The 23,824-nt window shown below is 51.1% G+C and overlaps 1 protein-coding gene across 4 annotated transcripts in view; it reads left to right on the top strand.

Annotated features, from left to right (window-relative positions):
- PLXNA4 (plexin A4) overlaps window positions 1–23,824 on the top strand; it is a 596,306-nt gene that overhangs the window by 507,639 nt on the left and 64,843 nt on the right. For all 4 annotated transcript variants that reach the window (XM_047848901.1, XM_047848900.1, XM_047848902.1 and 1 more), the window contains 5 exons: window positions 6,818–7,018; window positions 14,237–14,333; window positions 14,750–14,940; window positions 19,039–19,190; window positions 23,328–23,445. In XM_047848901.1, the coding sequence (XP_047704857.1) occupies window positions 6,818–7,018; window positions 14,237–14,333; window positions 14,750–14,940; window positions 19,039–19,190; window positions 23,328–23,445 (759 nt within the window). The remainder of the gene's footprint in view (window positions 1–6,817; window positions 7,019–14,236; window positions 14,334–14,749; window positions 14,941–19,038; window positions 19,191–23,327; window positions 23,446–23,824) is intronic.

Below are 23,824 nucleotides of genomic sequence, written 5' to 3'. Positions count from 1 at the left end.
ATGATGGCATTGGGATAACAAGGCTGGGTCTTTAGATCAACTGCCAGATCCTACATACCAAAAAGAAAAGAGACAGGAAGTCAAGGAAAGCAGAAGTAGGGTGAGTCTTCCTGTGCTCAGCCCTTCTCCCAAAGTCGGGACAGACTTCTTGCTTCCCAGTGGAATGGCCTTTCCCAAGGCAGCCATTAACCTGGCCGTGACCCCATATCTACTAGGCGGGAAGGGCCTCTGGTCCCTGAGTGGCTCTGGAATCCCCAGGCTCTGCCATAGCCTCCCCTGAACCCCCATCAGGCCCACACACTTAATAACAGTGATCCATAGGAAACAAAGGTGAACTTCCATGGAAAAACAAATCCACTGACAAGAATTTATCCTCCATAGACTATTGTACTGTTATTCCTCATCTAAACTGGGATGCAAAGTCAGCTGCAGCTGAAGCTGTTCCCTAGGAGCCAGACCAGATGGGCTTTGCTAGGAAGGCCCACGGTGCACAGGCTCAGAGAGAAAGTTCCTGTAGGCCCTCCCTCTTCTTGAAGTTCAACCAGCATGTACTCCAGAGAGCAGGTGTAAGATCAGAAGAGGCAAAATGAATTCTGTCTGATTTCTGAAGCAGTGCTCGTAAGGTTCTCCTAACATCCCCTACCGACACCCCGAACATGAAGCTGTGGACAGATGGGTATTGTAAAATCTGCTGAACCCAATTGTCAGTCCTCTCCAAGACCGAAGTGTTGGCAGGGTGAGGATGGTCCTAGCCCCTGGACTGCTGTTTGCCCCTCGTGCTGAAATAAACCCCATGTCCTGAGACAGGGCAGGCCAAGGGCATTTACCTGCTGTTGGACTCTGGAGAGAAATTGGGCCATCTACCTTATAAGTGATTCTGGCAAGAGGAGCCATTCCTGGGGCCCAACCCAAGGGATGAAAACCATCCTTGCCATGCCCTTCACCTTCCTTTGAGAAAACAAAGCCAAAGCCAGCTAAAGAACTTGCTTCCAATCCATGCACCACCCCCACCCCAGGTATTCCATTACTGGGTTGCCGTTTCTCCAGACAATTGCACTTTCCATCAATCTCGTCTGCCCCACCACCCCCCTTGAGGTTATGGGTATTTCCTTTCTGTATTATTACTTTGCTCTCCCCATAAACCAGCCCATCGTAGATCACGCTAATGGCATTATAAACTTGGGGAACAGCAAGAAAATATATGGTGCGTTACATTTTTGTATTGGGCATCATGGGTCTGAGAAGGTGAGTGTAAATTTGGGGGGTTGGCTGGGGCTAGGGCTGGCTTCTTTGGAATTGATGGGGGCTGAGGCGACAGTTGTGGCGAGTGATGCCCCGCAAATCACTTATTCCTTAGCTGCCCCTGCCCTGCACTCCCCCCAGAGCTTCACATTTCCCCAATCTTGCTGTAACAACTAGGAGAATTAGAGCCCTCATCTTGTACACACACGGGGGGCTGTAAATCCACAAGCCTACCACCTGCCTCCCCAGGCAGCACCAGCCCTAAGGGCAGTCTTTCTTTTCTCTCTCAGCTCAGCAGCGTGCTTTATGTCCTTATTCAATTATTTAAATATGCAATGAAACCTCTGTATAAAGCAGCCACTGACATGCTGGACATGGTAGATAGAAAGGCATCTTTGTGCTTTCATACTTTGGCTTGATGTTCCTGCTCCCTGCCATTAGCATTGCTATCTTTACTTCCGTGTGCATTTCCCTGAAAACCAAAACGTGTGTGGGGCTGGACAGTCGACCTGGAGCCCACCGGAGCCACCTCCTAAAAGCCAAGACACTGAAGATTTTCTTTCACTTCACGCCACGGCCACTCTCAGCCCTCAGTTCTTACAACTGTAGAATGTAGCCACAAGCAAAACAGCCTCCAGGGGAATCTGGTTCTTGAATGTATGCATTTGTCTCCAAATAATCTTGTTAAATGCAGGGCTCTCCACCTCCGAGAGCTTGCCCTTTCCATTTATAGTTCAGAGAAATCTCTTCCTTGAAAAAAGGAGAAGAAGAGGAAGAAGAAGAAGAAGAAGAAGAAGAAGAAGAAGAAGAAAAATATTATGTTTTTGAGGAATTCTGTATGGGGGCCAGATAATCATCTGGGGACAAAAATCAGTAAGATGATCTGGTGAAAATATTTTGTTCCTTGTCATTGTGGGAACTGAACGAGGTCATGGGTGTCCTTGGTTCTTTTACCATGAATGTGGCCGTGATCGTATGTGTTGGCTGTGAAACAAGATAGCAAACAGGAAAGCGCGTGGAAGGTGATGGAGGTGGCGAAATGTGCACTGGATTGAATCCTTGAATCCCTTGTACCGTGTTGACTAGAATCATAACAGCATCACACACTGCCTGCCAGAGCCACACCGCCTGTATGACTGTACCAGGTTGCAATGCGCCAGTTATTAAAATATTAAAATACTTCCCTACTGATAGGTAAATGGCCGCTTCCAGAAGGCTCCCCCTCCAGCCCCTCCAGTGTTCATTCAGCTGTTCGATACTTTGAATACCACACTTCCACCTGGTTGAGCAGGCATTGTTATCCCAGTCTAGAGATGGGAAAACTGAGCTTCAGCAAGGCTATAAAATGATATGTCATAGTTCATCTATTGGGTTAATAATAGAACTAGGACCATAAAATTCACTGGATCCAAACCAGCTTCTCTATTCCGTGGCCAAGGAGACCCAGAGGGTTTGAGGGGGACTTGTCCAAGGCCACGTAATTGGTTGGCAGAGGTCCCATCACAGAGCATATGGAACACGCAGCTATAGGATGTCACCTTCCAGAAGAGGGAACTGCTGTTAGAGAGCAGTGGATGGACCCGGGGCCTCTGTACCTGTCCCCCTGTGTTTGGGGCACTTAGAGCTGTTGGAGTTGCCAGGCTCTGAAGCCCAGAAGGGGTGGGAAGAGCCGGACAGTGGGAGCTGATGGGGTGTTTATGGAAAAGCACACAGAGGTAGTAGCAGGGGAGATGGATCCTTTGGAAGTGAGGTAGGAAAAGGGAGTAGATGAGGGACAAGGTGCGACCTGAACTGGTCAGGCAGTAGATGAGGAAAGAACAAACATTTGTGGAATGTTTGCTGTCTCTGTGTCAGGCACTTTATATGTGGTAGTTCATGGAACACCTCCCCACCAAAAACCCTTTGGAGGAGGAGCTTTTAATCCCCACTTTCAGCTAAGCCAAGCAATGACTAGAGCCCTTGCAAGATTCTGAAACTAGCAGGAAGAAGATAGCCTTGCATTCAGAGATCAGTGGCTCCCCAGCCAGGTTCTTCCGGTTAAGGACTCTCAGAGGTGATTGTCTGAGCCCCAGGCTGCCGTGGAGGTGCTGGGAAGTCAGGTCTGGAGACACGGTCAGAGAAACAGGGAGGTTTCCCTGCACCTTCCCACGAGCAAGAGGTGGTTTTGTACCTGAGATCTCAGCGTGAGGCAGGTCAGGATCTGAGGAGCTGGGATGGGAGGAAGGGGCAGTGTGGTGGCAATGGTCCCTTCATGCCTTGCTGCCTAGAGAAAAATTGCCATTTTACATCTCAATTAGGAGGGACACTGGGGTCAATCGGCAGTACCACCAGAGGAAAATGGGCCCAGCCCAGCCCTGGGCCTCTCCAATTATTATTAATGAACTTACTCTCAGACCTGCCAACCTTTTTATATGCAAACTAGGGGCCACTGGCAATCAGGACTCATTAAAGAACGTGTGCCAAGCCTCAGAGAGAATCTTCCAGAGGAAGAGAGGCTTATGCTTCTACCCACATCCTATCACATCCACTAGAAGCAGCCCAGCCGGAGGCCAAGTCCCAGCCCCCACAGGAGGGTGTTGCAGCTCCCCTGTCCTGCTATGCTCGGGGAGATCCTTCCGGACCCGCCACCCCATCCTGAGGGGGTCCCGGCCCACCAGTAGGAACTTGCCTCTTTCATTAAGGGTAGGAAAGATAGTGGGTTGGCATTCAACTTCAGCTGCCAGCATGTCTGCTGAGACTGAGCCATTATTTGTCCTCTCCCTGACTTGATTTCCCCTTTGCAAAGTAGAAGGGATCCATTAGGTTGGTCCAGAGGACTCTCAGATTCGAGCCACTTTCTGAACATCGTTCAAGGGCAGCAACATTTTGCTGTAGGAGGTGGAAGTGAGAGATCCAGGACTTCTCTTACTCCAAATGCAACCATATGCAGACATGGATGCAGCAGGAGGGAAGGTCAGGCTTGTGCTTGCTTTAGGGAGAGGAGAGCTGCCCAGGGCCTCAGGTAAAGGGAGGAGCCGAGTCAGGACCCTCTGGCTAGAAACTCCCTGCTTTTCGTGGATCTTCTCTCTTGATCCTCCGCCATCACACACCGCCTGCCCCAGTCCTGAGCTTCATCCTAGTCACTATATCATTCCTGTCTTCTACGTGTCCTGTGTTCTTATCTTGCTGGGGCGGGGGACACAGAATGGAGCTTCTAAGACTCTCTCCATGTGGGACCTCCAGGCCCCTGGAGACCGTGCACTTTAGAGCCTTAGGGCCACATGCCAGGTTCACTGCTCTGCTCCTTCTCCCCTCCTGCTGGCCTGCCTCCTGCTGCTCCTCTGTGTTTTCGATTTTTAATCATGGAAAAATACACACATAAAACTTACCATCTTAGCCAGTTTTAAGTGCAGATCTGTGGCATTAAGTACATTCACACCGTTGTGCAACCATCCCCACCATCCGTCTCTGGAACATTTTCACCTTCCCCAACCGAACGAAACTCTGTCCCCCTGAAACACTAACTCCCCATTTCCCCTCCCCCAGAAAGCACCATTCTGTCCTTATGACTTTGATTATTCTAGGTGCTTCATATGAGTGGAATCATGTGATATCTGTCCTATTGTGACTGGTTTATTTCACTTAGTATAACATTTTCAAGATTCACACCTGTTGTGTGTTAAAATTTGCTTCCTTTTGGGGGGGCCTGGGTGGCTGAATTCGGTGAGCATCTGACTCTTGATTTCGACTCAGGTCATGATCGCAGGGTCATGGGATCGAGCCCCGTGTCGGGCTCCACGCTGATTGTGGAACCTGCTTAAGATTCTCTTTCTCCCTCTGCCCCTCTCCCCTCCTAGCAAGTGCTCTCTCTCTCTCTCTCTCTCCCAAATAATAATAATAAAATTTTTTCTTCCTTTTAAGATGGAATCCTATTCCATTGTAAGTATATATGACATGTTGTTTATCCATTCATCCACTCATGGACACTTGAGCTACTTCCACCTTTTGGCTGTTGTGAATAATGTTACTACAAACATGAGTGAGCGAGCATCTGTTCTAGTCTCCGCTCTCAACTCTTTTGGGTATATATCCAGAAGTGGGCTTGCCTGATCTGCTGCTCCCCTCCTACCTGCCTTTTAAAATAAAGGTATGGGCAGCCTGAAGGAGAGAGGGGGTTAGTTTCATGGGCCTGGGACACTTGCTCCTCTCTGGTCAGGCTCCATGGTAATCAAGAAGGACAGAGGTGAGACCACCCCAAATCATGGAATCAGGACTGGTAAGAGCTGAATGGGTGCTTGGAGCCCATCGGATCGAGAGATAAGGAAGTTGAGTCTCCAAGTGGGGATGTGATGTATTCAGGGTTCCATAGCTGTCCAGAAGCTCAGGAGGCACTAGAGTGTGGGTCTTCTCCCTCCTAGTTTTCAGTGACAGAAGGGGTTCGTGTTTGCCTTCAGACCCAGGAGGGACAGCTGCCAGTTGCCTGATTTCCTGCAACCCCTCCAGTCTGCTGTTCTGCCTCAACCTCCTTTCTGCCTCAGTCTGCTGAGGAGGAGTGCTGGGGTCAGGAGCCAGCAGCCTCTGCTGAGGGCAGCATCCTCAGGAAGGATGTGTATACCGTGCTTTGAAGCCATCTGTCTCAGCATGCCCCGAACAGTGCCACAGCAGTAGTCTGGGGGATGGTCTGTCTGGGGGACCCAGGCCCTGCTTGTGTCCTCACTCCTGCCCATGCCGATCAGGCCTGGCATACTGACTCTCTTCTACTCGGCTCCTCAGAATCCAGCCACACGCCAGCCCCCACCTCTGCAAAGAGGACAGAACACCCACACTCCGTATTTGACCCATTCCCTGCCTCCCAGCCCTTCCTGGACAGAGCTGATTGCCTCAGGGAAAAGGGCCCAGTCATTTCCTCCCTCCCCCCAAGGCCCAACGGACCCCACTCAGCCTGAGGAATGAGTGTGTTCATTGCTAGCATCCCAGGGGTTCTCCCTGTGTATCTTCTCTGAGGGGCATTTCCTTGGGGTCAGGCCAACCTCAGAGGGCAGTCAGAAGCTTCTGGATCTTAAAAGGCCTCTGGGCCTCATTCCAGAACATTCCCAATTGCCAGACTCAGCCACGTATGGAAGACCCTCCTGGCCCCCCCCCCCCCCCCCCCGCTGTGGTCCAGACTCACATTCCAGAGCTGGGGCCCACAGCTCACTTGTGGAGGGTCTCTCTGTCCCAACTCTTGGCAGCCTAGGACTGAAGCCTGAAGTGTGACCCGGGACACCCAGCAGCTGAGTGTGTCTCCGCTAGGGTCGGAGGGGTGCTGGGAAGAGGCAACCAGGAGTGTCAGAGTCTGGAGGGCATTAAATTGAAAATTGAAGAGGGCAGGAGACAACCTCAGTGAGAAGTGGCCTCCAGGAGGTGACTGTAGAGTCTGGGATTTCTCGGACCATTCCCTCCCACACAGAGGCTGAGGATGGGCCCCAGTGCCTTGAACCTTCTGTGGGTGTGTCCGAGGGAGGGTGGAACAGGGCAAACATCGGGGCTGTGTCCGGAGAGACCCCTGCACCTTTGGCTTCCCGCTCCCCGGCCTGAGCTGTGCTGTCTGTTCCAGGACTGCCCCCAGCTGCTGCGAGTGGACAAGATCCTGGTACCCGTGGAGGTGATCAAGCCAATCACTCTCAAGGCCAAGAACCTTCCCCAGCCACAGTCTGGGCAGCGCGGGTATGAATGCATCCTCAACATCCAGGGCAGCGAGCAGAGGGTGCCCGCCCTACGCTTCAACAGCTCCAGCGTGCAGTGCCAGAACACCTCTGTGAGTGCCCCTAGCCCTGCCTCTCCCGGGCCGCCTGAGGCCCCCTCGTGCACCCCCAAATCAGCTCAGCTCTGCAGGGTTTCCCCAAACACCCACAAAATGAGCTCCCTGCCTCACTGCTTCCCCTACCCTTGCTTGCCCGGCCCAGCCTCTTACGCCCACCCCGGCAGAGTACTAGGCTCTGAGGTCTGTCTGCCCATGGTTATGGTAAAGAGGGTCCTCTGTCAAAGGCAGGGGCCGTGGTGGCAGGGGATTATGAACCAGCCATGGGGCTGCTGAGTGCTGTCCGTGGGCAGAGAGAGGTGTTTGCATGGTGTGTTCGGCTCTGGGGACATCTGTGTCCATCCTCCTTCCAGAGACCAGCTCTGGAGTCCCTGGGCCCTGTCCTCCCACCGGGGCTGACCCGGGGGCCTCATCTGAGCCGGCAGAGACCCACTGCTCCCTTCGTATCTGCACAGAGGCCATTTCCCAGCAAGACAGACCCAACACCTGCAAAGGGAGCAGTGGAACAGGATGGAGCTAGCCAGGGGGGTGCTGCTTGGATCAGCACAAACCTGCCCGGGGCTTAGAACATCCACATCAAGCCCATGCCCAACCAAAGACAGGTCAGCAGCCCCGGCATCACCTTTCCTGCGTGGCTGCTCCCCTGCCGACCGTGTGGTCTCCCCAGCCACTGCTCTGTTCTCTCTCTCATCCTCTTTCTGGGCCACCTCTATGCACCCAGACCACTCAGAGACAAACATTAGGCTTATAGACTCATAACATGTTCAAGCTGTAGGAAACCTTAATATTCTTCCTCACTGTGCGAATGAAAACCTGGAGGCCCAGAAGCAGGGGCAGGTCTAGATTCGTGGGGCTGAAACTTACACAATCTGGGGGACCCTCTTTTATGAATAAAATGTAATAAATACAAAATTTGATATATAGGCAGGCCTGAGAAGGGGCTGAAGTTCCATGCGCCTCAGGGTAACCCACCCTGGCCCAGAAAAAGTTCAAAATGTCTAAGGTCACATGGCTAGGCAGGGGCGGGGCTGGGCCTGGATTCAGGGTCTCCTATGTCACACTGCCTCCCATTCATCCTTCATGTTGCTGCGGGGTGCTTATATGTGGTGACTGTATTTAGGGATGTGATATGGGACCAGGAGAGTCCTGAACAAAGCAGCTCACGGAAAAACTCTACGCGTAAGTGGAGGTCAGAGAGGCCCACATGCTTGCCCAAGGTCGCTCAGCATTACAGGGACTGAACTGGCAATTAATGTCCCAACCCCTGAAACCCCAGATGTGTCCCCACAGCTCCCACAGGTACATCTCCCTCCTGTCCTGGTGGCCAGGCTGTTTGGCAGATTTCTGCAGCATTCCAGATTAAACCCACAAGCAAATGGGATATTAAACACCTCCTGTTTCCTCATAAATCCTGAAGCCAACCAGACCAGCCCCAAGGGTTTGGCTCAAGTGATTCTCCCCTAAATAAGCAAGTTCCTGTGGGAAGAAAAAGCCTGAGCTCCACATGTGAGTCAGCAGAAGGCAGATAGGGGTTTAAACGACGTAGAAAAGTCTGTTTCATCAGAGATACTGCCCCAGGGAACCTGGCCCAAGAGGGAGGACAGAGTCTGTGGCCTCTGATGATGGAGAGCCCTTGTTCCCCAGACACAAGACTGGGCCTCATGGCCCCGGGCTTCATCTGGCTCAGTTAAACAGACGAGGGCACCCCATATAGCAGCCTGAGTTCATCCTATAAACTCCTTGGTCAGAACTCAGTGCCTCGGGACCCACTGCCTTTCTACGAATGGCCCTCAGCACTCCTGAGCCAGGCCTGACTCACTGAACGAGCCCCCTAGGGGTCACATTGCCCTGACTGTGGGGGCAAAGTTGGAGCCTCCTGAGAACACAGAATGGAGCCCAGCATCCCTGACAGGTGGGGTGGGTCCCTCGTCTGGGGTGCCTCCGCAGGGTGCCTCTCCTGACATCCTAGTCAGTACCATAGGGACAAGGGGGAGGTGCTGCTGGACATCTGCTTGTCTGACGTTGAATCCTGGGGATTGACAAAATCTGCCGGTCACACACAGCTCCTTACTTGGGGATTTCACGATTTGGAAGCCTGATGCCCCAGGACACAACGGTCAAATCTGCTTTCAGCCCTGAGAGGCCCCAGGCCCCCCATAGGGGTCTTGCCCAGCTGGCTGGCTTCCTGAGTGCAGGGGCTCAGGCAAGTTCAGATCCACTTCCAGGAGACTTCTCGTATCAGCAGGACCACAGTAGAAACATGACATTGGGGCTGGAGGCCTGTGGCCCCAGGCTCTGACCACCAACGAGAGGACATGATTCCCAGGCTCCCTGCACATCCCCCTGCCGTCCCTGCAGGACCCTGAACTCTGGCCCTTGGAGCTAGGAATCTGTCTGAGGTCTCCCACTTGCCATGGGCTGGTTTACAGTATCTTACTAAGGTTGCTGCTCCCAAAACAGCTCAGCCTCTCTTATTTCAACACGCTCATGAGGAAGGTGATGGGGAAGTTTGTTTCTGTACCATTTTAAAGTCTTAGAATGTGAGGAGGCAAGAGGTACACCCCACAAAGGGTAGATTCTAGGAAAAGTTCCCTGTATCTACCAGAACTTGCTGGAATATCATGCACTTCAGGAGGGCTCAGCCCTGGCTCTTCCCAGGAGCCTCTTTTTCAAGGATCTCAGTTTAAATGCTGTTCTTGGCCAGGATACCACTTGCCATCAAGTGACGTCCTTAAAAAACTTTGGGGTCATGATCAGCCGCAAGCCTCTGTTACCAGTTATAGAGGACAACATATTACCAGAGCAGGAATAGACTTGAGAGGGTGTCTGCTTGTGATCTGTAACAGAGGGGAATCTCTGCAGCCCAGAGAGGGCATGTGACCAGCCCCAGGTCACACAGCAAGTAAATAGCAAATTCAGAAGTTCAACCCAGCTTCATAACACACACCCCCACCAATCAAAGGTTGGGCAAAAAATAGCAACTGAGTGCTTTATAACCAGCCTTGGTGCTATCCTTGGGAACAAGGTCTGATGTGCCTCAGACAGGACTGTGGGAGGAGTTTTGTTGTTTCACTTCTTCAATCCCTGAGCTTTCTGGAATGGAGGGGGGGCCACTGGAGAAATCCACAAAACCCCCGAGTTTGTGATGACAGAGGAAGAGGGGTGACAGAGATCTCAGAGGAAAGCAGAGGAGGAAAAGAGACACAGGAAAACTCCACATGGGTGGGATACTAGGCTGGGTGGGCAGGCAGGTCGTCTCCAGGCCACATTTTGGGGACAGGCCCTGGGCCATCGCTGGAGCCCTCGGTGCGGGGGGGGGAGGCAGCAGTGGCTGTAGGAGGAAAACAGGGCAGCTCACAGGCAGCAATTGGAGGGAGGAACAACTGTGGGTATTCTTGGCCTCCTTTAGACCAAGGCTCCAGGGAAATGACAAGTGCTTCTAATAATAGTGCCCAGTCCCCGCCTCTCAGGCACCAGCAATCACAGGAGCAAGGGGGCCGCAGGGGGCAGCCAGCTCCATCCCCCCCCCCCAGCCTCCACCAACCCACAGCAGCAGCCCATCTCCTCGCCGTGTCCCAGTTTACTAGGTGCAGAACAAGGATGGGGAGGTAACTTGGCCCCCTCCCTGCTCTACTGGAACACAGCTGGGAAGGGGTCTGCTGAGCCATCGGGGGTCCTGGGGATGGTCTCGGAGGATACACAAGCTTCTTCCGTTGTTCAGATCTGTCCGCCTGAATGGTAGAATTTTCCAGCACAACATCTCAGAGCTCAGAACAGGGAATGGTTAGTGGAAAGAATGTCCAAATTAAATAGGTCTTGTCTTTGCTTGACAAGGTAGAGGCTCACCCTTTCCCGAGGTAATGAACAACATCATCCCCTAGCTGGGCTGTGATGTGCCAGACCTTGATTGAGACACTTAACCTCCTGGCCCCTGAGAGCCTGAAACATTCTCCCCTTAGTTCTGGGTTTTGTGCAGATTAACTGCCCGCTGATTGCGGAGAGCTATATAAATGCTAAATGAAGCAGAGGTGGGGGTTCCTGGGGGATGGGAGCCAGTGGTCCAGGCTCCCCAGCTGTTGGCCCCCTCCTGCTGCGGGACGCAGGTCATGGGGAAAAAACTTCCAGGAATGACAGTGACCTCCCTAGAGAGGGAGGAGGTGGTGGGGAGCACCAGGGGTTAATGGCTTCTATAATATTTCATAGTCAAGATCCCAGGGATGGGCGATAAAAAGATAAAGCAATGCCAAGCATAGTTGATCCTTGAAGTCTTTTATTTTCAATTTTCCTTGAAAATTAAATGCGTGCAAACACACACATGCACTCCAAAACACATAAGCATGCTCATGTGCGTTCATCCCATATGTACCAAGAGTCTGGTGCATAAACACTCAATAAATGCCTGCTATTATTACTTCACATAAACACAAACACAGGGAACACAAGCATATTTTTGGATGGCATCCCCAAATGTATATGCATAGACTAAACACACAGTCATATTTGAGTGCTCATTCCTTGTGACAGGCACTGTGCTCAGCGCATTGGATGGTTATCTTGAACCCTCAAAAGAGTCCTGTTGGGGCTGCACTGTTCATAATTCCCACGTCACAGATGGGGAAACTGAGACTTACATCATTTCCTCACATTCACACAGGCGGTCACTGCAGAACCCCTCTGTTGCGGTATGTGCCCGTATGTGTGTGCATGCGTGTGTGAACACGCAGGTAACATAGATTTGTGCTGTGAGCTCTTCTCAAGTCAGCTGCATGTGAATACGTGTGTGCACACAAACACACATGCATACGTATGCAGAATCTCTGGGGGATTTCCGGGCCTTTCTGAGAGAGGCCTGAAGGTTCTATTGATCTTTGGTTGATGGGACCCCTGGTCACCACCTACTGCTTCCACATTGAATCCTGGCCAGACCCAGGCCTGAGAAGCAGGAGCCAGGCTTGGATCCTGACTTAGGCACCACCAGCATCCCTCCTGGAGGTAGAGGCAGAACAGCCTCAAGCCAGCCCTTAGCACCTTCCCTTAGCAGTCTTCCTGCACTGGGGCCTTGGAGGAGGGAGATGGAAACAGGGATGGGAAGGAGAGGAAGTGGAGCTTGGCTAGGGGAGGGAGTGGGAGGGAGATCTGGAAAAGTCTGTCCCTCTCCCCTTCCCTCCCTCCTCTCCCCCGCCCTGTCTCTTGCTCCTGCAACATCTCTCCACCCTCAGGCCACTGTCCCCTGCTTCTAGCAGACCACAAGGAGTGTGAGTGGTGAGTCTGTAACTCCCCGAAGTACTGGAGTCACAGAGTTGCCTGTTTGAAATGCATTCCCATCTTCCAATCCAGCAGGTGTAGGGAGAGGCCCTGGGATCTGTGGTTAGGCCCCCTGAGTGATTCTGAAGACTGTGGCCCAAAGACCACCCTGAGAACCACCAGTCTAGAGAGGAAGAGGTTTTGTGAGAAAGCTCGGGATGCCTTAGAAGGACTCAGTCTGACCCAGAAGCAAAGAACATCATCTCTGGGGAGTTGATCAACTGCACTACAGGGCAAAGGGCTTATGAGTCACCAGCTGAGCTGAGCGATCATGAAAGTCCCTGTGGTTGTTTCTTCAGGGCTGGGGAGATTTGCTTTATTCTACGGCTTGAGCCCAGACCCTGGTGTCGTGGGTCACAAGGGAGATTCTATGAGAGAGTGGATGGTACAAGCAAACCACCACCACTGTGGGGCAAACACTGAATGTGGCTCCCTGGTCTGGGCACGTGTCTCCAGGGAGTTAGTGAAAAATTTGGGAGTGCTAGGGTAGAGCCTGAGGAAGGCTAGACAACCATCCCACTGATGTTGTGTATGAGGATAGTGTCATGACGTATTCACACTGGAGCACATTCTCAGCAATAACTCAGGAATTTAGGGCGATTTCCCAGGTTAGGATTGTAACATCTCCTCTAGAAGTCTCTATGGATAGGCTCCAGAGGCAGAGGCACCATCTCAAGCCCTGAGACCCTTCACAGGCTGTGCGTTCCCAAGGTTCTGTAGCCTCTTAGTGAGAAGCTAGCAGCTCACTTGCTCTGGGGAGGGGGCACCAGCTACCTCCATAATATCCATCAACACCCCCACGCCCCAGCCCCTCCAAACTTCAACTGAGTTGAAAGAGCCTTTGGCTCTGCAAACATCACTTCCGGCCAGGTCTCTTGGACTGAGCCCCTCTAGCAAATTGCCAGCTCTCAGCCCCTCCTCTGCAGAAAACCTGTCTCTGTTCCATTCCTCCATTCACCCCCTGTGGAGGGCAGAGTCTGGTGGAATGATGAGAAAATCACCAGGTACAGATTGGAAATGCTGCCCTGGGCAGGGTCTGATTCCCTGCCACCTACCTCCTTCTCTGGGGATTGAGAAGTGTCTGCTGTCAGAAGGCAGATATGGGGGAGCTGGCACTCCCTGTTCCCTCCCTGCCCTGCCCCAGCACTCAGTCCCAAGGATGAGACCCAGCCAGGTGGGGCACTGACTCCGAAGAGAGCTGGGCAGGGACCCTGTCCAGGTCTAGAGGTAGCTCCCGCATGGGCAGCCACAGAGCTGGGGCCTGGCCTCTCTGAGCCAGTGCATGCCTTTGGAGTCTTGACCCAAATTCCCAGGTTTGGTCCCTAGGGTGTCCACAGGATTTCCCACCTCACCTCTAAGCCACATCCAGCTCTCCTGACTCCTAACCTCCATCAGCTCAGCCCCTGAAGAGTACGGCCCCTTCATTTCTAGTGCCTGCACCCACTACCCCTGCCTGGAAATTGATCAGCCCTCTCTAGGTCTTTGATAAAGCACCCACCCCCTCTGACCTTGTCCTAGGAATTAACATTCCCAAGTTGAATCAAGGGCCTGGTGGGGCCTAATGACAAGGTTCCCCTGGACAGTGAGGGAGGAAGATGGGAAGCGACAGCTGGTGTGAGCCAGCGTCCGTGGAAGAGGGTTGGGTAGCTCTGCTCTAATCTGCTCTGTGAATCCATATTCTAAATGCATGTCCCATCCAGGCCTGGCCCCTCCCCTGCCTTAGTATCCTGCCCCCCTCTGCCCTACCCTGTTCCCCGAACCATGCTTCCCCACACATGCCCTCAAACACAGGCACAGTCACAGCAGTTCCTTAGCCCCAAGCACCTCGCGGGCTCCAGGCCAAAGAGCTGGCTCTCCCTAGAAATTTCTGTAACCCAACTTTTTTCTTTCCTACCCCCAACCTGCCTGCAGTATTCCTATGAAGGGATGGAGATCAACAATCTGCCTGTGGAGTTGACAGTTGTGTGGAACGGGCACTTCAACATCGACAACCCAGCTCAGAACAAAGGTGTGGAAGGTGGACCCCAGGGGCAGGGAGATAGGGCAGAGGGAGGGGGAGGCCCTGCATTCGAGGGCACACATTATTCCATCCCTGCCCCAGTGGTGACCCTCTCCCTCTGGCTCAGAGCCTGCCTTCTATGCCTGTGCACTGCTCCGTGACCTCTCGGGTGCAGGGCCACCATGGGCAGGGGTCCTGGGTGTGGCGGAGTGAGCAGGACCGGCCACAAGAGCCCTGATGATTCTGGAGGGAGACCCACTTCTGATTAAGTTTCGCTGCCTGGGGCCCAAGTTCTCTTTTGCTCTTCTCTGTGTCCGAATGGCTAAAGGGACACGGCTGCTTGGGTCTCATCATCCGAGGCTGGGACTGCACTCCTTGTCCACAGTCCCATCCCCTCCCGCTTCCCCTCTGCCCTTCGCCCGCAGTTCACCTCTATAAATGCGGAGCCATGCGGGAGAGCTGCGGGCTGTGCCTGAAGGCGGACCCGGACTTCCAGTGCGGCTGGTGCCAGAGTCAGGGCCAGTGCACCCTGAGGCAGCACTGCCCCGTTCACGAGAGCCCGTGGTTGGAGCTGTCGGGCGCAAACAGCAGGTGCACCAACCCCCGCATCACAGAGGTAAGCCATGGTCCTCTGGGCCGCTCCGGGTGGCCGAGCCGTGCCCTGCCATGGCCTGGGGCCTCACCAGCCATGCCCCGCCGTCGTGTCAGCCACCCCAGTGATTACCAGGGCAGGCTGGGGGCATCCTCGTTTTCCTGCCCTGCTTCTGCAGAAGCTGTGGGTTTGGTCCAGGGGTGTCTCCCTTATCAAGGAAGGTTGAAAACAGAGAAGGGCTCCACTGTCCTGTTGGAGTCTCCATGTTAACAGTATCAAAAATGACTCTAAGTCCTGGCCACTCTCCCTTTGTCTCTCAGAATCTGGGTGATGAGGCTGTTAAGCTCCATCGGGGACAACCTCACCGATCATTCAGCCCTGAGCAGAGGGTGCATGGGGTTCCAGGGCACAGAGCCCAGCCCTCGGGAGGTGGAGAAGGTGGAAACGGTGAGACCTTGGGACTCACTCAAAGCAAGACCTAAGCCAGTAGATGGCAGAAATGGATTTGGAGCACAGTTCAGGGGACATAGGCCATGGAGCAAAGACCAGTGAGAGGCAGGGAAGAGCTAAATGTGCCGAGAACAGGGCTTGCATCCCAGCTCTGCCAGCCAGTTGCTGGGTATCCCGGGGCTAATTTATCACTACCTTCATGCCTCAGCTTCCTCATGTGTGCAAGGGGTCTAAGGTTCCATCTCACAGAGGAGTCACAAGGATTGTCTGAGATCTGAACCATGCAAAATGCTGGCTCTGTGCCCAGCCCACAGGGGTCTCACCATCCTCCTCTTCGTCCATCATCAACGTTGTTAAAGCTGTTGCCATCCATGTCTACACCGAGGGGTTCACTGCCCCTGGGGTTTATTTAGGCCACTGGTGTCTTCATCTCCCCACTCTCCACTCCTGGCAGAGAGACCCCTCAGGCATCACCTCCCACCGTGTTCCCCTGGTACAATAAAGAAGGGGCGTGCATGTCTCAACAGCACGACCCTCTGGGCCTCTAGCACAGCGTTTGTACATTATAGGTACTCAACGCCCCCTTGCTCTAGTGGCTGCTGATTTTAACAACAAAGCAGAGAGGGGCAGAGAAAAACACAGGAAAGGGAGTTCTGTCTCGCCTCCATACATAGTAAGGATAGACAGGTATGTGGCTCTGTGCAGAGTTTCACAAACACACACGTATCCAATAGCCTGACCGTGGCAGTTACCATAATAGGCCAGATGTTGGTGTGGTCCTTCACAGTTTGCGAAGCAGTTTCCTGTTCCTTGCTTTGTCCGTGCTCACAGCAACCCCCCCACATGGTTTCTGGGGCTACCACCACACAGTACCGCAGACGGAGGGGCTTCAGAGACAGAAATTTGCTATCTCTCAGTTCTGGAGGCTGGAAGTTGAGACCCAGATGTGGGCAGGACCAGTCCTTCGGAGGGCTGTGCGGGAGGACCTGCCCCAGCCTCTCTCCTGGCTTTTCTCCCTGAATTTTTCTCATTGTCTTTCTGCGTGTCTCTGTCCAAATTCCCTCTTCATATGGGGACACCCACCAGTCATGCTGGATTAGAACCCACCCTAATGACCTCATTTCAACTTGATTACCTCTAGAAAGACCTTTTCTCCGAATAAGGCCACGTTTGGAGGTACTGAGCATTTGGACTTCCACAGGTGGATTTGGAGAGGACACATTTCAAGTTATAATGCTTGCCAAAGCCAGGGTTATCAGCCCCCTTTCCCAGATACAAAGAGTAATGCCCAGAGATGCTAATGCCCTCACACCAAAGCATAAATCAAACGGTCCCTGAATCCCTGGTCTCTGGATTCTTAGATTAGCGCTCTCTCTCACCACAAAGGCAAGACACCCATAGAGATACTCCCTCACCCCTCCACTCACAAGCTGTGCACACCTACAAAGGATGGAGAAAGGCAGGTAGGGAGCTTGACCTTTGCGAGTGCACAACCTCCTCCAGCATAGTGGCCCCACGGTGGTGGCCCCCCACTTCAGTCCCTTTGTCCTCCACATTCCTGGTTTTCCAGACACGGGGAGTCTCCCTCAGACTCTACTTCAGTCTCCTGCATGGGTAGGAATCTCAACAGCAGTTCTCGAGTTGGGGCAAAACACATGCATTTAACCTGGGGAAGGAGGGCACCTGAGCCCTACGTGCCCCAGTCCCCCTCCTTTACAACTTCCCCCACCCGCAGAGCCTTTAACGCAGAACCACCCCCAGGGGCCACCACACGTGACTGCTAACCGTGTGTCTGCAGCAAACAGTACGACTTGCTTCCTTCTTGGCCTGAGACCAAGAAAATCACAGGGAGGAGATGGCAAATTAAACAAATCTCCCTGTGACGGAGGCTATTTACTGGCTCCATACTGGCGTCAGCCCTCCGGGGAGCCCGGGGAACCAAGGACTGGGCCAGAGATAAAGCTCCTTTTTCAGGACAACACGCCAGGGCTGGAATATCATGAAGCCACTCCTGCCAGGTGCCAGTGGGGCTTTGGGGACTGGCTGGACAGGCATTTGAGAACATACCCTCCGCCTTCCAACCCTCCCTATATCTGCCCGCCTCCCTCTCACAGAAACGGCCCCTGCCTCCGAGGGATCTGTCTTTCCACTACAGTGGGAACATGCATTTGAAAACCCTCACACTCACGTGCACGCTCACTCGTGCACATGTGCACGCATGGGTAAGAAGCAGGAAATATCTTAACTCCTAGGTGAACAGACTTCCCCAGCAAAGCCGCCCCTCCAGCCTGGTTTCTCTCGCCCTCCTCCAGGGTGGAGCCACCAGTTGTGGCCCTTGGGGGTGGAGAGAGTAGGAAACATTAAGAGGTGGGCCGTCTGGGCTCCTTCAGTTGCGATCCCATTGGTGTTGTCCAATATCCAGTTGCTGGTGTTCAGAGACACCAGGAATGGGAAATGTGCCCTTCTCTGGTCTTTCAAATGCCAGGAGAGGCTGGCACAGAATGTCTTCTGCCACTAGGGTCACTGCTGCGGGATGTCATAATTAGATCGCATGAACTGTATGGGGCACCTACCTCAAAGCAGGCCCTTGGTTGTTGGTTCCCAGCGTCTCAGTCATGGGTTTTTAACACCAATGGTGACATCTTGGAAGGAAAAGCCAGTCATTTTGGCCAGTATATGAGGGTAAAGTCTAAATTAATCCCATCTCTGGTAGAAACCAAGCCAGACAATGAAGGCAAAGGGCTTGTGACAAATGCTCTTCTTTTTTTTAATTTTTTTTTATTTTTAAAAAAAATCTTTTTTTTCAACGTTTATTTATTTTTTGGGACAGAGAGAGACAGAGCATGAACGGGGGAGGGGCAGAGAGAGAGGGAGACACAGAATCGGAAACAGGCTCCAGGCTCCGAGCCATCAGCCCAGAGCCCGACGCGGGGCTCGAACTCACGGACCGCGAGATCATGACCTGGCTGAAGTCGGACGCCCAACCGACTGCGCCACCCAGGCGCCCCGACAAATGCTCTTCTAAATCCAGGAAGATGCTTGGGTAGTTGTGGTTTTCAGCCCAATGACAACTTGAGAGATAAATATAGTGCCATCACTGAGAAGTCCATGGGAAGTAAGACACCATCCCTGAGCTCAGAGACACAGGATCTGAAGGATGAGGAATCAGACACCAGTGACTGTTACCATGACAGTGGTACATGTCGGTGGAGAGAGAGGGGACAACTGCTTATGGGGAAGTGACATTTGAGAAGGATCTTGAAAACTTGCTGGTTTGCCATAGCGTGGAGGGCAGTGGGCATCAAGAGGGTTGTTCATTTTCCTTCAGAATGAAACAACACAAGCAAATGCCGGGAGGCTTTATTCCGTGATTTTCTATGAATCACCCAAGAACGGTGTATATCATGTTCCATCCCCTCATCTCTTCCACAAAATAGGAAGGCGAATGAGGGGATTTGAACACTGTTCCTAATACCACACCCAAACACGGACTTCTCTACCCGAAGTTCCTGCCATTAAGCGTCCCAGACCTGGGTGCCCTTGTGGACAGCGGCCCAACTCGGGGAATGGGGCAGAGATGGGGAAGAGCCAGAAGCCTCTCCTTGCCCCACCAGCAAGTGGGTAATGGCTCTCTCTCGGTGCCTGTCAAATTACCGCGCTTCCTCCCTCCAGATAATCCCAGTCACGGGTCCTCGGGAAGGGGGCACCAAGGTCACCATCCGAGGGGAGAACCTGGGTCTGGAATTCCGGGACATCGCCTCCCATGTGAAGGTGGCCGGTGTGGAGTGCAGCCCTTTAGTGGATGGCTACATCCCTGCAGAACAGTAAGTGGAAGCCACACGAGACGGCTCTCTCTTGTTGTTGACCCCCCTTCCCTGGCCAACAATTGACAGCCAATGGCAAAAGGTGCTAGAGACCCTTGGGGTGGGGGGAGTAGAATGCCCCTAATATTCTAGTGTACTCCCTACCCCTGAACTAGCTAGCTACCATATTGGCAAGTGTAGAAAGGGGAGGAGGACATGGGGCTGGGAGGGAAGAGAAAGTGATCACTACCTCCTTGGGGTGTGACTGTGGGTAGTGGTGAGACAAAGCAAAATGAAACTCTGCAAGAGAAGTGTGAGTTCAGTTCCCGACCCCCTGCAGTCCCTAACTCCCCGCTCATGTCCTCCAATTATGAAAGAAGCTAAACCTCTGGTCCTTTCTGTGGAGACTGAAAATGAAACCCCACACCCACTCTCTGGCCTGTGGGCATTTTGGATTGTTTTTGTCTCTGTGCAGTTTGCTGGTGCCTGGAGTGGGTCATTCCATGATTGACCTTTACCTCCCAATCCACCTGTTAGAGGACGTTTGTGAGTCATGTATCATTGCCTTGGGAATAAGTAAGCACAGTTCTCCAGCCCAGCAGACTCTCCCATGAAATGTTTACCAGCACGATAGAATCTATCTTCTATGCCATCTTGCTGCCCCTCCCAGAGTGACACCTTACCACCTGTCCTGTGTGCGTGAGTTACTGACCCTTTGCAGGTCTCCCCTGGGTATGTCAGTGCGGTTTACCTGTCAGCTTGCTGGTCTTGCGCAGGTTTCGTGATTCTGGAACCATCAGTACCACCATCCTCACTTCCTCCTGATTTCCCTCCAGATCTTCCTAAAGTGCTCTTAGTAGATGCTATGATAGAAGGATCTATTCTTGATAGAACTCACCTCATGGCCCGTCACTGCTTCTTTGCCCAAAGATCTTTCTGTGGCTCTTTCAACTTTCTGAGTCCTTCCTAGAACAAAACCAAAAGCAAGCTGCTACTGATATATTGTGATTTGGGGAACTTTAAAGTGCCCTCCTCTGGACCTGCAAAGCCAGACAGAAAATATATTACTATAAAGTCACATGATTGAAATCTTGTGGTACTAGTTAGATCAGTGGAATAAGACAGAATACCCAGGAAAAGAATCCTGATACATAAAAAGTCAGCGATGTGATAAAGGTGACGTTTAGAGGGAAGCAAAGATCATTCAATAAGTGGTCCTCATTAACTCCCTGAAAGAAATATACGCCAGACTCTTATTTCACATTATACGCCAAAATAAATTCCAGACGGATTAATGAATTAAGTGACAAAAATAAATCTGTGGAATGACTAGAAGAAAATGCAGGTGAGAATTTATTTGATTTCAAATAAGGGAAGTATAACTGTGCTAAGCGTAACAGCAAAAGAAAAAAATTATAAAGAAAAAGATCAGGGGATTGGAGTATATAAAACTTAAAATTTGTTCATCAAAAATGAAAGAAAAATATGAATGATAAACTGGGACTATTGTTATAACCAATTAGAGTTAATACATGCTTTTTCTTAACATACAAAGAGGTTCCATTAAAAAAAAAAAGTAAATATCAGAAAATGAGCAAAGAGCATGACTGTGCAATTCACAAAGTAGACAAAGAACCAAAAGCCATATAAAAAAGTTAAAATCATTAGTAATCAATGCAATGAAAATTAAAATAATGGGGAACAATTTTTAAAAATCAATGTCCAGTGCAGAGGAGAAGCAGGAGAAATAACATATTCATACATTCATATTGAGAATGTAAATTGGGACAAATTTTGTGGAAAGAAATTTTGAAGTGTGGATTGAAAGTCTTAAGTCTGGTCATAATATTTCTAGAACTTTACTTAAATAACCAGAATGCACAAATATTTATTTGCAAGAATACTTATTTTGGCCTTATTTTTAACAGTGGAAATTTGGAAGCAATTTGTGTATTTTAAAATAGGGAATTAATCAATCCCATCAATTATTGTACATGCACAGGCAGGTAACTATATAGCCATGAAATCTGATCTTACAGAAGAATCATGACCAGGTGTATACTCAAGGTGTATTAGTGAGAACATCATTTACCAAGCAGACTCGAGTTTCTAATTAATTCTATAAAAGATAAAGAAGACTGAAAACGTGTACATCAAAATGCTGACAGCAGATACTTCTGGATGGTTGAAATGGGGTGGGAGGAGGTATATGTACGGCAAGTGTTTTCATATACTTTCTATCTTTTCTTTACACTGGACGTGTGCCAGGTATGCTATCTGGACAGAAAGGCTTATCTTTTTACTGGACTCTCACCCAGAAGTTCTTTCTAAGACAGACACAGAACCTGGAAGCCACAAAGTAAGAGAAGGAGCAGTTTTTACCACAGATACTTTTAAATGTTAGTGGAGCAAAAGACATTACAAACAAAGTTGAAAGACAGATGACAGGCTAAGAGAGAATAATTGCAATACTTACTACAGACAAAAGTTAATACTGCTCATTCAGAAGCTCCCACAAAAAGACAATCCATTAGCAATATAAGGAGACAGCTTCAGACAAATCAAAGGAAAGGCTGTCTAAGATTTTTTACAGCCACACACACATGCTTGAAACTATCTACATGACTGGTAATCAGGGAAATAACAATGAAAACAAAAAAGGAGATCTTTTTTCCCTATTACATTGGAAAAACCGTCAAAGGATTGATAATATCTAGCTTTGGAAAAAGAGTGAAAGAATCTCCCTCTGTTGCTTTTGACAGAAGTGCAAATTGGTAACAACCCTTTTGGACCATTATTTTCTTCTACCTATCAAACATTAAATGCCTAAACAACGACCCCGCAAGCTCCCTCCTCAGAGATTTATTCTAATAAATGTGCAATGCTTCGGGACGTATGTGTAAAAAGTTGGTTCATTTTGCAGGGTTATGCGGAGTAGGAGAAAAATCAGGATAAGTTAAATGTACATCAGGAGGAGGATAGTTAAATAAATAATGGTGCAGCCATAGTATAAAGTACAATGAAGCTGTCAGGAAGAATACAGGAGGGCTGTGCCTGACACGAGGCAAATCCACGCTGTGTCTCTGAGTAGCACAAGACGAGCTTGGAACAGTGGAGAGCCATGTTTCACTTTTATTTTAAAAATCCTGTGTGTGTTTATATATGTATGTTTGTATATAATTGTTCATGTGTATGTACATAACACTTATGTTTATGTGTGTGTGATATCACACATTATACACACACACACACACACGTGTGTGTGTATATTTGCAAATATATATATTCCGGCAAGTTGCCTTTTTCTGTGCCTCAGTTTCTTCATTTGTAAAATAGAGATCCTAATTATATATTGATCTTGTGTGTGTGTGTGTGTGTGTGTGTGTGTGTATGCACACACACACTATATGTGTTTGCATAGGTCTAGAGAAAGGTCTATGAGGATATATACATATACACCAAGCTTTTATGAGAGATTAGGAGTGAAAAAGGGACATTTAATTTTACTGTCGCACTTCTGTTTTTGAGGGGTATGAACAAATTTTGTAATTAAAACAATGAGCATTTTTAAAAGGGACAAATGTGTGACTCTCCTCCATCCTTCCCCCTCCCCCCAAGCACAAGTCTCTCCATCCAGCCAAGTGGCCAGCTGGCACCGAGGGGGCAGAAAATACTCCACTGAGGCAGTCCATGCAGTGGGAATGAAGTGCCCCTGTGTGAGGGTCTGAAAATTTTAATTAAGTCTGCTCCAGGGTCCCTGTCTGACATGCTGTGGGCCCTTGGGAAGGTCACTACCTCTCTGGGCCACGCCAGCGGTGTTCCCTGTGCTATTTGGCTGAAACATTTCCCACCCTCTGATTCACAATTCAGTGGACAATTCCTGAACGAGGGAGTGGGTGTCTAGGGTCAGGACACAGGGACCCTCCCCTAGGCTCCTCACTTTCCAAGGGTCTCCAAGGAGACCCCTGTAGGTTGTATTTCCTCATTTCCTGAGAACCAAAGGGGAGCCTTGCAAGGAAGAATCGGGTGTCTTTCCCCTCCTCCTCCCCTGGCCACCCCTGAGATCCTACTGCAGAGAAAAGGCCTGGGTAGGTATGGGGCCCAGGGGTCACATCTGGGAGTCCTGTGACCACAGGGTCTGTCCTCTCCTCTCTGCAGGATCGTTTGTGAGATGGGGGAGGCCAAGCCGAGCCAGCACGCAGGCTTCGTGGAGATCTGTGTGGCCGTGTGTCGGCCCGAGTTCATGGCCCGGTCCTCACAACTCTATTACTTCATGGTGAGTCCCATCCGTCGGTGACCTGACCAGCACAGGTTACAGACCTCGTGACCATGGTTGTTGCCCGGCTAGATCTCTGTGGGCAGACTCCAGGCTGCTTGTGGGAGTCTGTCTGGCAGTGTGAGAGCACAGCCCTCTAAATCTGAAAGCCTGGGTCCCAATCCAAACCTGCGGTGGCTGGCCCGGCCCCAGGGAAGCTGCTGTGGCTCCCAGGCCCAGGGCCCCCAGCTGGCCCAGTGGCAGCGTGGCCAGGCTGGGGTTTGAGCCCTGGCTCTGCTGCCTACTCGCTGGGCAAACTTGGGTGAGTTCTTTAACCTTCCTGTGCCTCAGTGTCTTCATTTCTAAAACGGGGGTGATAATACTTACATCTACCCCATGG

Source organism: Prionailurus viverrinus, chromosome A2, assembly GCF_022837055.1.
Source record: "Prionailurus viverrinus isolate Anna chromosome A2, UM_Priviv_1.0, whole genome shotgun sequence".
Classification (NCBI taxonomy): Eukaryota; Metazoa; Chordata; class Mammalia; order Carnivora; family Felidae; genus Prionailurus; species Prionailurus viverrinus.
Note: the sequence above shows the minus strand (reverse complement) of the source record. Positions and strands in the feature narration are given on the sequence as shown.